Raw genomic sequence first — 12,169 nt, 5'->3', positions numbered from 1 at the left:
CTGAATTTTACTCAGCCCTGTTCTGCTGACCCAGAGAGTCCAGGGTCTGGGAGAAAATGAGTTGAGTGATCTGAGACACAGTATTTCCCCAGCCCGGAAAGCAGCCCTCTGCAGTCTGCCTGTTCCGACCTCCATACCTACTGTGTTAGAGGTGAGGGAGCAGCCTCATCCGTTTGTATTGCTTTCCTTGCTCCTCCGTTCTGAATCATTCATTTCCATTATTTTTTTCCTGCCTGTGCATAACTTAAAACTGGTTCTCAGTTTCCCACCATACTGAGCTTTTGTTCCTTGAAGAGTTTGGGGTCGCATTCCAGATCATGGTTGTCTGGGGTGTGTTGCTTGGAATCCCATGTGTTTGTCTCCGTCAGCGTTTATCCTTCCTTGCGTTCTGGCTCCGGAGTCTGTGCATTAATTCAAACTTCTGGTTGAGCTGTTCCGTTGTGTTGCTAATTTCAGGTGGCTTTGTTTCTCTGGTCGAGATGGTAGTCCTCCTTGGGGTTCTGTCAGCCTTGCAGAGCTAATATGCAAACTCACATGTGTAAGACTTCTTTAAGGGGTCTCCACTCCTTTGCCATTTGTGTGTTCTATGTCCATGGATCTGTGTTTATGCAGATGTGTGTGCAGGTGTGCAAGCACGTGTGTGTATGAGTGTGAAGACCACGTGTCAACACTGGGTGTCTTCCTATATTGCTCTCCGTGTGTGTATGTGTGTGTGTGTGTGTGTGTGTGTGTGTGTGTGTGTGTGTGTGTGTGTGTGTGGTTACTAGTATTCACAAAGTCCAGAAGACTGTGCCAGATCCCCTGGAGCAGGAGTTACAGACTGTTGTAGGCTGCCCCAGTGTGAATGCTGGGACCCAAACTTAGGTCCTCTGTAAAAGCAGCAAGGGCCCTTAAACACTGAGCCACCTCTCTAAACAGCACCCCCCGCCCCCAGACAGGGTCTCACTGTGTAGCTCAGGATGACCTTGAACATGCAGCTGTCTCCTGAGTGCCGAGATGTGCCACTATGCCCAGCTAACTTTCATTTACAAAAATATATACAAAAATTTAAAACCCATTTACTAATATGTGCATCCCTACATACTCATTCAGTTAGGTTCTTACAAATGCAGCCAGCCATACAAGAAAAGCTTAATGTGTGGGCCAAGGTAGAGCATTTCGAAACAAATCAGAAGCTCAATGCAAACACTTTATTTTATGGAACATTTGTCTCAGCTTTCTGTCTACTTGTCCTTGCAGCTCGACCATGACACTGCGTGCCTTCACTTCTTCTTCTTCTTGCCAGGGCTGGCCTTGCTAGTCTGGATGGAAGCCAGGTCCTCTTTAGGGGGGCTGGGCGTGAGAGGCTGAGAGGCTGGGATCTCCGATGGCTCCTTGAGCACAGTGATGTCAAGTTCGAAGTCTTGTTTCCTGGCCTCCTCTTCCCGTAGGATGTTCAGCCTAAAGAGCAAAATGAGGATGTGGCTATTTGGTTTTTTCTGTAAAAATGTGAAACTAATTTTTTTTTTTCCAAAAAATTATGTGGTAGACTGGTATTGTGACATACTTACTCCCAGCACTTGGGAGGCAGAGGCAGGTGGATCCCTGTGAGCTTGAGGCCAGCCTGGTCTACAGAGTATAAGTTCTAGGCCAGCCAGAGAGCTATACAGTGAGACCCTGTCTCAAAACACAAGCAAAACTTTTGCTTCTGTGCACGGGGTGGGAGATTATGTGCAGATGCCCTGGAATCCACAGGACATTGGACCCCCCCCCCCCAAAGCCCATGCCACAGGTGACATGGGTGCTGGGACTTGAACTCAGGGCTTCTGTAAGAGGGATACGTGCTCTTCCCCTGCACTCTCTCTCCAGCCCTGAATCTGGATTTTATGGGCTTTCAGTAGTGCTTGTGAGTAAAATGGTCTGTTGTGTCTAGAGTGCTCCAGGCAACAGTTGCCAGTGTGGCCAGTGTGGCCTGGGAGGGTTTCCTGCGGCTGAGAAGCTAGAAAGAAGCCTCGTGAGGCGAGCATCTTCTGCCCCTCCTGTGTGCTGAGCTTGTAGGCTTCACCATCACACCAGGTTGCAAAACACATCGACATTGGGAGCTCTGGAAAGAGCAGAAGCCTGTGTGTACATGAATGAATTCGTGCATCCAGGTGTGTGTGTGGTGACATTCTGTCTGGACTCCACCTCCACGGTTACCTGGCAACAGCCAGGTATGCTCCTCCCCAGGGTTACCTGGCAACGGCCAGGTATGCCTGGCATTATAAAAGGGGCTGTTTGCCCCCTCCTCTCCTTCTTACTCCTGCTTCTCTCCCTTGCCTCTTGCCCCCTTGCTCTCCCTCTCTCCTCATTCCCTCTCCCCAACTTTCCACGTAGTCATGGCTGATCCCATGCCCTAAATAAACTCTATTCTATACCGGTGTGTGTGTGGTACCTCAGAGTATGGGCCCACTGAGGTATCCCCTTCCCCCACACCCTGCCAGAACATATTCTTATAGCTCTTTCTCTTTTTATGATCACAACAGTGTGTGCGCGCGCACATATGCTTCTTTTATCAGTGCTAGGAACCAAACCCAAACTTCACACTTTAAGCAAGCCTCCACCACTGAACTACATTCCCAGCCCCACCCCCAGCCCCCAGGTCCTTCTTTTTTGTCCTATCAGAGATGAGGGCATTGTATGCATCACTGTAAGCCTGTGGTCCTAGGACATCATTGTTTGTTTCACCATAGGCTAAGGTCCTGCTTGGGGTAGCTCCTGAAGACAGAAAAGAAAACTGAGCATATACCATGCAGGGCAGGTGCCCTACCTGGCTTCTAGCTCTTCGTTCTCTATCTGCCTCTGCTGAGCCAGCTCTGCTTCCTGGAGCTGATTTTCCTTCACTTTCTCCTTGAGCATCTCTTCACGTTTGTAGGCACTGAAGAGCACACTTACAAAGAAGACATAGAGGTTGTTCACCCATATGTTGAGTTTCTCTTTCTGTTCATCTTTGGGCTTTTCATATTTCTCTGCAATGGAGCATAATTAAAACAAACATCAGTACAGTGTGAGTGGTGTCTTCTGTCAGCTGTGGTGATCCTGGGGCACTGCAGCCTGTGAGGCCTGAAGAAGTCACCAGATGCGTTCCACAGCAACTGAGGAGGGCCAGTGCACAGCGGCCTGGGGCTGATTATCAGTCCTTCTGTCCAAAAAAACCTCCTGCCGGTTTTTCTTTTTCTTAAACAGCAGAAGTGTTTTGTTGTTATTTGTGTGTTTCGTTCTGTTTTGTTTGAGACAGGGTCTCGCTTTGTAGACCAGGCTAGCCTGGAATTCACAGGATCTTCCTGCCCCTGCCTCCCAAGTGCTGGGGGATGAAAGCTGTGCCTCAGGACACCAAGCTATTCTTTTAAAACCGTGGTGGGGAGAGGTGTGTGTGAGTGCAGGTGCCTGCGGAGGCTGCAAAGTCACTGGAGCAGGAGGTGCAGGTCATTAGGTGGCTATGGAACTCAACTCTGGTCCTCTGGCAGAGCAATATGAGCTTTTAAAAAAATATTTAGAGATTAACCTTTTTACTAGAGTATTCATGTTATTTTACATGTGTTTTGTCTGAATGTATGTATGTGTACCACATGCGTGCTTGATGTCTGCGGAAGCTGCAGTTGGAAGAGACCCCTGGAAGTGGAGTTACAGATGATTGTGAACTGCCCTGTGGATGCTGGGAATTGAACCCATGTCCTCCTCTGTAAGAGTGCTCGCTTGCTCTCTCTCTCTCTCTCTCTCTCTCTCTGCCTTTCTTTCAACTCCCCTCCCCATGCCATGCATAAAAGCCACTCTATACTATACCTTCACCTCAGGGGAAAGGGATGCCTCAGCATGGGCCTGCAGAGGCACCTCCACCACCCCCCCCCCCACTGAACTGCACCTCTTTCTTGTTATAAAACACAACACTACCTAGCTTCCTTGACTTTTTAATAAGAATGTATTCCTCAGTGTGTGGTAGTGCATCTTTTTTTTTTTTTCCTACATTCACTTTTGAGAGTTTCCAAGTTTTTTCGAGGCCCCAAGTTTGTACCAAATGGCATACTTGAGGCTACATATTAATAAATTTCATATTTATGAAAATTTGTGGCTCAAGAATAACGATGTGTTCTTATGCCAACATAAGTGTCCTTTCTTGTATTATCTATTGAAATTAAGACCTTCCAAGTGAGCGTTACTTTGTGAATTTCTCAGACATGGTGAACCTGTCAGGAGAAATCAGGGATCCTGAAGTATTACCCTGATTGAAGGACAGAGCTGTGAGGGACTTCCTAGTGGCACCTCCAGCCTCACCCAGGCCACCAGCAGATCTTTGGGATAAGAACTTACCACCACCTGCTTCCTGCTTATTCAGGGTCTGGGTGCCATTAAGATAAGAAAGCCTGTTTCTGAGTGAACCCTGGCTTCTAGAGACCAGGAAATCCAAACACTTCCCGGGAGCCAGCACTCTTTCTTTCCTTTCTTTCTGAGCTAAATGCCTAATTCTTCCAGATCACCATAATTGTGTGTGTGTGTGTGTGTGTGTGTGTGTGTGTGTGTGTGTGTGTGTGTTTGAGACAGGGTCCTGTAAGCAGCCAGGCTGGTTGCAAACTCACTGTGTTACAGACAAGGACCTTGAAGTCCTGGCTCTCCTGCCTCCACCTACCAAGCGCTGAGATCATAGCTGGGGCCCACCACACAAATTTTGTTGCCTTTAAAACAATCCTAACTTGTTAGTGACTGGGCAAGTTTGAAAATGCAAAGAGTTGGTGCTGGGCTTGTGGCTCAGTACAATGAGCAGTAAACACTCACTAGCCATGTGACAGCCAGAGTCCATCCCCAGAACCACAAAATAACAATTTTATGTAACCCAGAGTTCCAGTTATTAAGGTCAGAATGTCTGCCTGGTAGTGGTCGCACATGCCTTTAATCCCAGCACTTGGGAGGCAGAGGCAGGCGAATTTCTGAGTTTGAGGCCAGCCTGGTCTACAAAGTGAGTTCCAGGACAGCCAAGGCTACACAGAGAAACCCTGTCTCAAAAAAACAAGAAACAAAAAAAGAAGAGAAAGAAAACAGGTCAGGACATCTGCAAATGAAGAGTGATTGCTTTGTGTTGCCATTCCGCTGAGGAGCCGGGTAGGAGACAGTAAGTCATAGCCGTTCAGGTGAAGCCAGCAGATAAAGTGGGATTCTGTGGCCAGGAGAACGGCTTTGACAGCAGACAAAACCAGCTGCCAGAGGCACCGTAGCTGACACACAGTGGTCGTTCAGTTACTGTAAAGGGGCCAGAGGTGCAAGGCAAACCGAGATACAGCTGAGCTAGAGCTGAGGAACGGCCGCCAACACAACACCAGTACAAAGAAGAGACGACAAGGGAAAAGATTCTTGCCACCGAGGGACAACCCCAGTTCAATCCTCAGCACCCACATGGAGGGGAGAGACAAGTTGTTCTCTGACCTACACACACACACACACACACACACACACACACACACACACACACTGGCACACACACACCTACACACGTAAAAGTGCCTAAATACACAAAATAGATTCATTTCTTAAAAAAATCATTAATTTGGTTTCCCTTTTATAGCTCTTTCTATTATGGTGACTGTACGTCTGGATGTAGAGAAGGCTTTCACTAAGCTTAGTCCTCAGAGAGGAAGATGGCTTCCACGGGAGAAATACATACTGACCTTTAGATTCACTCCAAAGGTAGAGGAAAGCAGGAGGGTGCGATGCCTAGCCGGCAGGGCAGGTTTCCAGAGGCTCAGCACAGCAGCCACCTGAGGCCTGGCACAGCCAGACGGTGCTGAGCTAAGTGGGGGAGGGGGAACTGGGAGGGGGGATGGCACCTCGGGCTTTCAGCAGTAAATCCCAGTCAGCTGGTGTGTTTAGACCAGCTGGGAAAGTTTACTGGACAAAACAGAGCACACGCGTGGCGTGTAGCTGGGGTGCACAATGCCGGGAATGTGGGTCAGTGACACAGTGGAAGAAAATCCCCAGTGCTGTGCTCACACAGCAGCACAAGGTGAGCTGAGGGGAGGGGGGAGGGGGAGGGGGAGGGGAGTAAGGAGGAGGAGGAGGTGGAGGAGGAAGAAGGGGTGGGGGAAGAGGGAGAGGTAGCGGGGGAGGGGGAGGGGGAGTAAGGAGGAGGGGGAAGAGGGAGAGGTATCGGGGGAGGGGGAGGGGGGAAGAGGCTGGAAGCCTATGAAAACTATAGGAGTGAGGAGAGAAAACCCTTGAAGTCCTCCTTCCCTGGGAAAGAGGAAAGGTGATGGCCACTGGACTCTGAGGTATTGAATACAAGTATTAGATGTTTTACTTAAAGACCTAAATGGAAGAGGGCCTGGTGATGTAGCTCAGTCAGTAGAGTGCTTGTCTGGCATGCACAAAGGTGCCCTGGGTTGGATCCCCAGGGCCACATAAAGAGGTGCAGTGGCAGATTATCCTAGCACTTGAGAGACGAGGCAGGAAGGATCAGAAATTCTGCCATCCTTAGCAACCTGTCAAGTGTGAAGCCAGCCTGGGAGACTTGAACCCTTTCTCAAGAAACAAACAAGGAGTGGGGTAAGGAGGTGTGTATACCCTTAATCCAGGAGGCAAAAGCAGGCAGATCTCTGTGAGCTTGAGGCCAGCCTTGTCTACAGAGTGAGTTCCAGGCCAGCCTGGGCTGCATGGTTGGAGGGTGTCCTGGAGCTGGAATGGGATGAGACTACGGCTAGGGAGAAGAGCTGGCTGCAGCCCTGTGCTGAGAGGGAGGGAGCATGTCAGCCTGAGGAGGCTGGGAGCCCGCTGGACCGCTTCTGTAGGCTGGTGCTACATTAGTGCTCTAGTGCCAGTGCCCTGTCTGCTGGGACAGTGCTTGCCCAGTTCATGTGAAGCTCAAGGTCCAATCCTGAGTATTGCCCCTGTTCCCCAACGCCACAGGATGTCCCACAGACCGTAAGTGAAGACGCTCACCCTGTGGAGACATAAACACCAGGCCTCTTCCTTGAGTCTTGAAGTTCATTTTGGAGACTTTGTCCTCACTCAGCGACTTCTTGAGCTTGGGCTTTTTCAAAACACGAGGGAACCGTTACTCTGCAGCATCCTACACTAAAGCTAGTCCACGCGGTGAGCATGCAGGGGATGGCTAACGGGGTTTCCTTTTTCACTTTTGTTGTGTTTAAAGTCAGTGTCTCAGGCTAGCCCCAAGCCTGCAGTTCTTCTGTCTTGGTGTGCAAGGTGCTGGGCTCACAGCTATGCACCAACATGCCCTGTATTGTCTTGGAAGTGTTTTGGTTTCATTTCTTTGCTCTCTCTGTATAGCCCAGGCTGGCCCCCAGCACAATACTATATAGCCCAGGCTGGAGTGAGGCTATTTTTACTTTTGTGTTGAACTAATTTAACTTTTATCATTTTGAGGCAGAGTCTCAGTATGTAGCCTTGGCTGTCCTGGAAATCTCTATGTAGACCAGGATGTACCTGAATTCACAAAGATCCACCTTCCTCTGCCTCCCAGGTGCTGGGATGGAAGGCGTGCACCACCACCACATCCTCTTCTTCTTTTTAAATTATATAGTATCTTATTTGGGCTTGTGGCTGTAGCCTAAGATGAAGTGCCTCAATCTGGCACTGGCCTACTTTTTGGCAGAGTTTTGAGATGGCACTGGGCATCACATGGTGAGGAACGAGGGGCTAATCTGACTATTTTCTCCACTGAATAAAACACTGCTGTTTGGGGCCAGAGAGCTGGCTCAGGGGTCAGGGCACTGCTGCTCTTCCAGAGACCTGAGCTCAGTGCTGAGTATTCCTGTGAGCTGCAGAGCGTCCAGCGCCTTCTTCTGGCCTCTGCGGACACCCGCACTCTTATATGCACACCCAGACAGAATTTAAAATAAAACTGCGTTTCTGGGGCTGGGCATGGTGGCGCATGCCTTTAATCCCAGCACTCGGGAGGCAGAGGCAGGCGGATTTCTGAGTTCAAGGCCAGCCTGGTCTACAAAGTGAGCTCCAGGACAGCCAGGGCTACACAGAGAAACCCTGTCTCAAAAAACCAAAAAAAAAAAAAAAAAAAAACCCAAAAAACCAAACAAAACAAAAAAAAAAAACTGCGTTTCTGAGGAGCTGGAACGTTAGAAGAGCGCTTGCTGCTCTTTCAAAAGACCCAGGCTTGACTCTTAGCAAACACATGGCAGCTCATAACCATTTACAACTCCAGTCCTAGGGGACCCGATGCTTTTCTGGCTTCTGTGGGCACCAAGACTATGCAAATATACATGCAGGCAAAACATTCCTATACATAAAAATGAATAAAAACTGCAGTCTGGGCAGGTACATGCTCATACCCCCGGCATTCGGGAGGTAGAGGCAGAAAAAGCAAGACTTTATGGCCCTCCTTTCTTACATAGGGAACTTGAGGCCACCCTGGAGGAAGAGTGGTGCTCTACAGCGTTTACCTGACTCAGCTTCTCTCCACCATCACTATTAGCACTCTTAGTGTTCCGTATCTGCAGACACCAGACAACCTTGACCTCCCTATGCTTTTTAAAATTTAGTATGTGTGTGTGTGTGCACGTGTGTGTGTGTGTGTGTGTGTGTGTGTGTGTGTGTATAGTGGGTATGTATGGTGTGTCTATGTGTGTGTATTCATGTGTGTATGGTATGTGTATATGTGTGTGTGATGTATGTATGAGTGTGTATGTGTGTGTATAATGTATGTATGTGTGAGTGTGTATGTGTGTGTGTATGGTGTGAGTGTATGTGTGTGTGTGATGTATGTATGTATGTGTGAGTATGTATGTGTGAGTGTGTATGTGTGTGTATATGAGTGTGTGTGTGTGTGTGTGTGTGTGTGTGTGTGTGTGAAGTTCAGGAGACATGTGGGAATCTGTTCTCTCCTTGCACCGTGCGGGACCCTTGGGTGACTCAGGTAGCCCAGCTTGTCGGCAGCACTTTCTCTGCTGAGTGTCCCTGAGCCAGAGTTGTAATGACTTCATGCATGTGTAGCCCACATACTTCTGTATCCATCTGGAATTCACCCTTGCACTGCAGTCTTGTCTCCAGCATGGCTACCTGCTGTCACTACTTCCATGTTTTAGTACAGACTTGGAACATTTTCATAATCAAGTGGTAAATTTTACGCCATGACCTCAACTTTGAAGATTCTCATCTTCAACACTGCACTAAACAGCAACTCCTTATTCTCCCAGTTGCTCAAAGCCAAAACTCCAGACTCTTTCATTCCCAAGCTCCTTGGTCCCAAACCCTTCTCCCCATCCTCAGTCCTAGCCACTGTCACCTCTGACCATGACGCTTCTGCGAGTTTCATAACTGGTTTGTCAACAGAGAAGCCAGACAGTCTGCTAAAAGATGCTGTACTCAGCTGGCTTCCTACCCCATCTCGTTCCACATACTTGTCAAGTACAATGGGGTTAAGTTCACAATGACAGGGACAGATTCTAGACTCCAACTGCTTAGGTACAAGCCCCACCGCTTGCAGGGTTTGTGGCCACAGGCAACAATGTAACCTTCTTGAAATTCATAGGGGCTTCTAAGTGAGTTGACCCCTAGAAAGTGCTGGGCCTGGTGGAGCCCTAAAAATGAGGGCTGTTGCTATTCTCCCACTCCACTCCTCATTCAACACCAGACTGTGAGGTCAGCGGGAAGTGAAATGACTGTCCAGGGCTGTCCTCGAAACACAGGAGAGGGTTCCTCACATCATGGCCACTGGGCAGCGGCCACTGATGCTGTAAATACTGACCTCTGACTGCCTGATTTTACCATCAGGCAGAGCGCCTATCTTGTCTAAGGACGACTTGGTGCTGCTGAAGTGGACTTCGGAGTCATGGCTTGTGATTGCACTCGGGCTCCTGTGGATGCTCTGAGAGAGGAGAAGCGTGTGAGTTAGTTCCTGGTTTCCCTGGACGTGTGCATATGCATACACATCCCACCTTTGAGTGAGGTGTCACTGATGTACCATGAGCCCGCTGTGAGCATGTGTTCACACCCAGCAACTATCACCTCAGACCACACCGGGAGCACACTCACCACGCCCAACTTCCCTGACCTCACTCAGCAGTCCCTCCCTCTCCCCGTTCCCAGGCAACGCACCATCTGCATTCTACCACCACACTTTGTATCCTCTATGTGTAATTTTACATAAATGTGACCATGCGTTATGCGCTCCCTTCCTTTTGAGGCATCATCTCATGTAGCCCAGGCTGCTCTTACACTCAATACACAGCAGAGAAGGACCCTGAACTCCTGACCCCCCTGCCTCTGCCTCCTGATCGCTGGGACCACCACAGTCCTGCACCACCGGGCTTGAACCGGGCTACCCGGGCTTCGTGCATGCTCACATTTACCTGGTTTGCTTTTTCCCTATCAGTTTTTGCATGTGCTTTAAAGTCCCATCCTAACACAAATAGCTAATGGGACGTTCTCCTTTTCCATGGCTTACCACTTTATCACTGTTAGGCAAGGTCACTGTTATCATTGTTAGACTGTGTCCCTGGTGTGATGGTTCGGATATTAGCTTGGTTCCCCAGTTACTGAGAGGGGATTATGCCATCTCAGCTATAGTCAACTACTGCTCTGCTGATGGTTTGTGTGGATGGCGCTTACGTTTACAGACGGCTCATCGAAGCCACCTGACAGGGTTGATGTGCACCTCTGTCTGTGATCAACTACGTCTGCTTCACAAGGTTTATTTCTGAGTGTGTGTGTCTATGTGTATGCCCGTGCATGCGTGTGCACTGCCTGTGCAGCCCAGAGAGAGCTGGATCCCCTGGAACTGGAGTTCTTAGGTGGCTGGGAGCTGAGAACCTGGATCCTCTGCAAGAACGGCAAACACCTTTTTTTTTCCCCTTTGCGAGTCTCACAGCATGCACCCCCGTCCCGCTCATCTCCCTGTTCCTCTCACATCCACCCTCTGCTCTTGCAACCTCCCCCAGTGAAACAACACAAACACAAACAACAACACAAACACAAACAACAACACAAACACAAACAACACAAACACAAACAACACAAACACCACAAACACAAACAACACAAAGAAAGCATGGAAAACATCTCATGGAAGCTGCAGTGTGCCACAGCGTGTCCCACAGTAGAACCCTCTGTCCACACATCCTCACTTGTGAATGTTCAATGCAACGAGTCATTTCTTCTGGCTCTAGATCTCTGGCTTCTGTGACATCATCAGTATTGGACTCCTCCCAGTTATCCTGTTGTTGGCCTGTGTCATGAGATCCTGCATCTTTGAATTAGCAGGACTGGGGACTGGCCCTTTCACAGGTTCCAGCCATGGGCAGATGATGTAGATATTGGGGTGGGTCAACTAAAAAGCCCTAGATCTGGGCCTGGGTGGTAACTGAGCCGGTCAGCCTGCCAGCTCTCCCTTGTCTGCACCACCAGGGGGAGCTCTTGAGCAATGCTCCAGCCAGGCCACCTTGTACTGCCAGCAACAAGAGGCAGTGCTCCAGTGCTCTCACCCTTGGGGCCAGCTGGCCAGTGTCCCCTCCACCAGCACTCTATAGTGCTGCCCAGATGGAGGTGCAGGGCCTGCTTCCCAAGGAAACGAATACCCCTAACCTCTCTCTGAGTCATTTTCTCAGCCCCTGGACTGAGGGTTTTGGGTTTTTTTTTTTTTTTTTTTTTTTTGGTTGGTTGGTTGGTTTGGTTTTGGTTTTTTGAAATAGGGTGTGGTGGTTTGTATATGCTTGGTCCAGGGAGTGGTACTATTTGGAGGTGTGGCCTTGTTGGAGTGGGTGTGTTACTGTGGGTGTGGCACACATCCTAGCTGCCTGGAAGCCAGTATTCTACCAGCAGCCTTCAGATGTAGATCTCTCAGTACCTCCTGCACCATGCCTGCCTAGACACTGCCATGTTCCTGCCTTGACGATAATTGACTGAACCTCTGAACCTGTAAGCCAGCCCCAATTAAATGTCCTTATAAGAGTTGCTGCCAGGCAGTGGTGGCGCACAGCTTTAATCCCAGCACTTGGGAGGCAGAGGCAGGCGGATTTCTGAGTTCGAGGCCAGTCTGGTCTACAGAGTGAGTTCCAGGACAGCCAGGGCTATACAGAGAAACCCTGCCTCGAAAAACAAAACAAAACAAAACAAAAAACAAAACAAAACAAAAAGAGTTGCCTTGGTCTTGGTGTCTGTTCACAGCAGTAAACCCTAAGACAGGGTTTCTCTG

The 12,169-nt window shown here is 49.2% G+C and overlaps 1 protein-coding gene and 1 long non-coding RNA gene across 3 annotated transcripts in view; one reads left to right on the top strand and one right to left on the bottom strand.

Annotated features, from left to right (window-relative positions):
• Positions 1-1,171: 1,171 nt before the first annotated feature.
• LOC115486439 (radial spoke head 10 homolog B-like) lies at positions 1,172-11,555 on the bottom strand. 2 transcript variants are annotated; one of them, XM_030254972.1, is made up of 5 exons: positions 11,103-11,555; positions 9,725-9,844; positions 6,943-7,033; positions 2,789-2,987; positions 1,172-1,440 (listed from the first exon to the last, which is right to left on the bottom strand). In XM_030254972.1, the coding sequence occupies exons 1-5, from the start codon at positions 11,127-11,129 to the stop codon at positions 1,263-1,265; spliced, it is 615 nt and encodes a 204-aa protein (XP_030110832.1). In that variant the 5' UTR covers positions 11,130-11,555; the 3' UTR covers positions 1,172-1,262. The 2 variants fall into 2 exon arrangements, 1 of the variants encoding a protein (XP_030110832.1); XR_003955833.1 differs by lacking the exons at positions 6,943-7,033; positions 9,725-9,844; positions 11,103-11,555 and adding an exon at positions 5,676-6,027.
• Gm17135 overlaps positions 5,917-12,169 on the top strand; it is a 30,596-nt gene continuing 24,343 nt past the window's right edge. The window contains exon 1 of the long non-coding RNA XR_001785016.2: positions 5,917-6,010. This is a non-coding gene — a long non-coding RNA (predicted gene 17135). The remainder of the gene's footprint in view (positions 6,011-12,169) is intronic.

This window comes from Mus musculus, chromosome 5 (genome assembly GCF_000001635.26).
Source record: "Mus musculus strain C57BL/6J chromosome 5, GRCm38.p6 C57BL/6J".
Taxonomy (NCBI): domain Eukaryota; kingdom Metazoa; phylum Chordata; class Mammalia; order Rodentia; family Muridae; genus Mus; species Mus musculus.
Note: the sequence above shows the minus strand (reverse complement) of the source record. Positions and strands in the feature narration are given on the sequence as shown.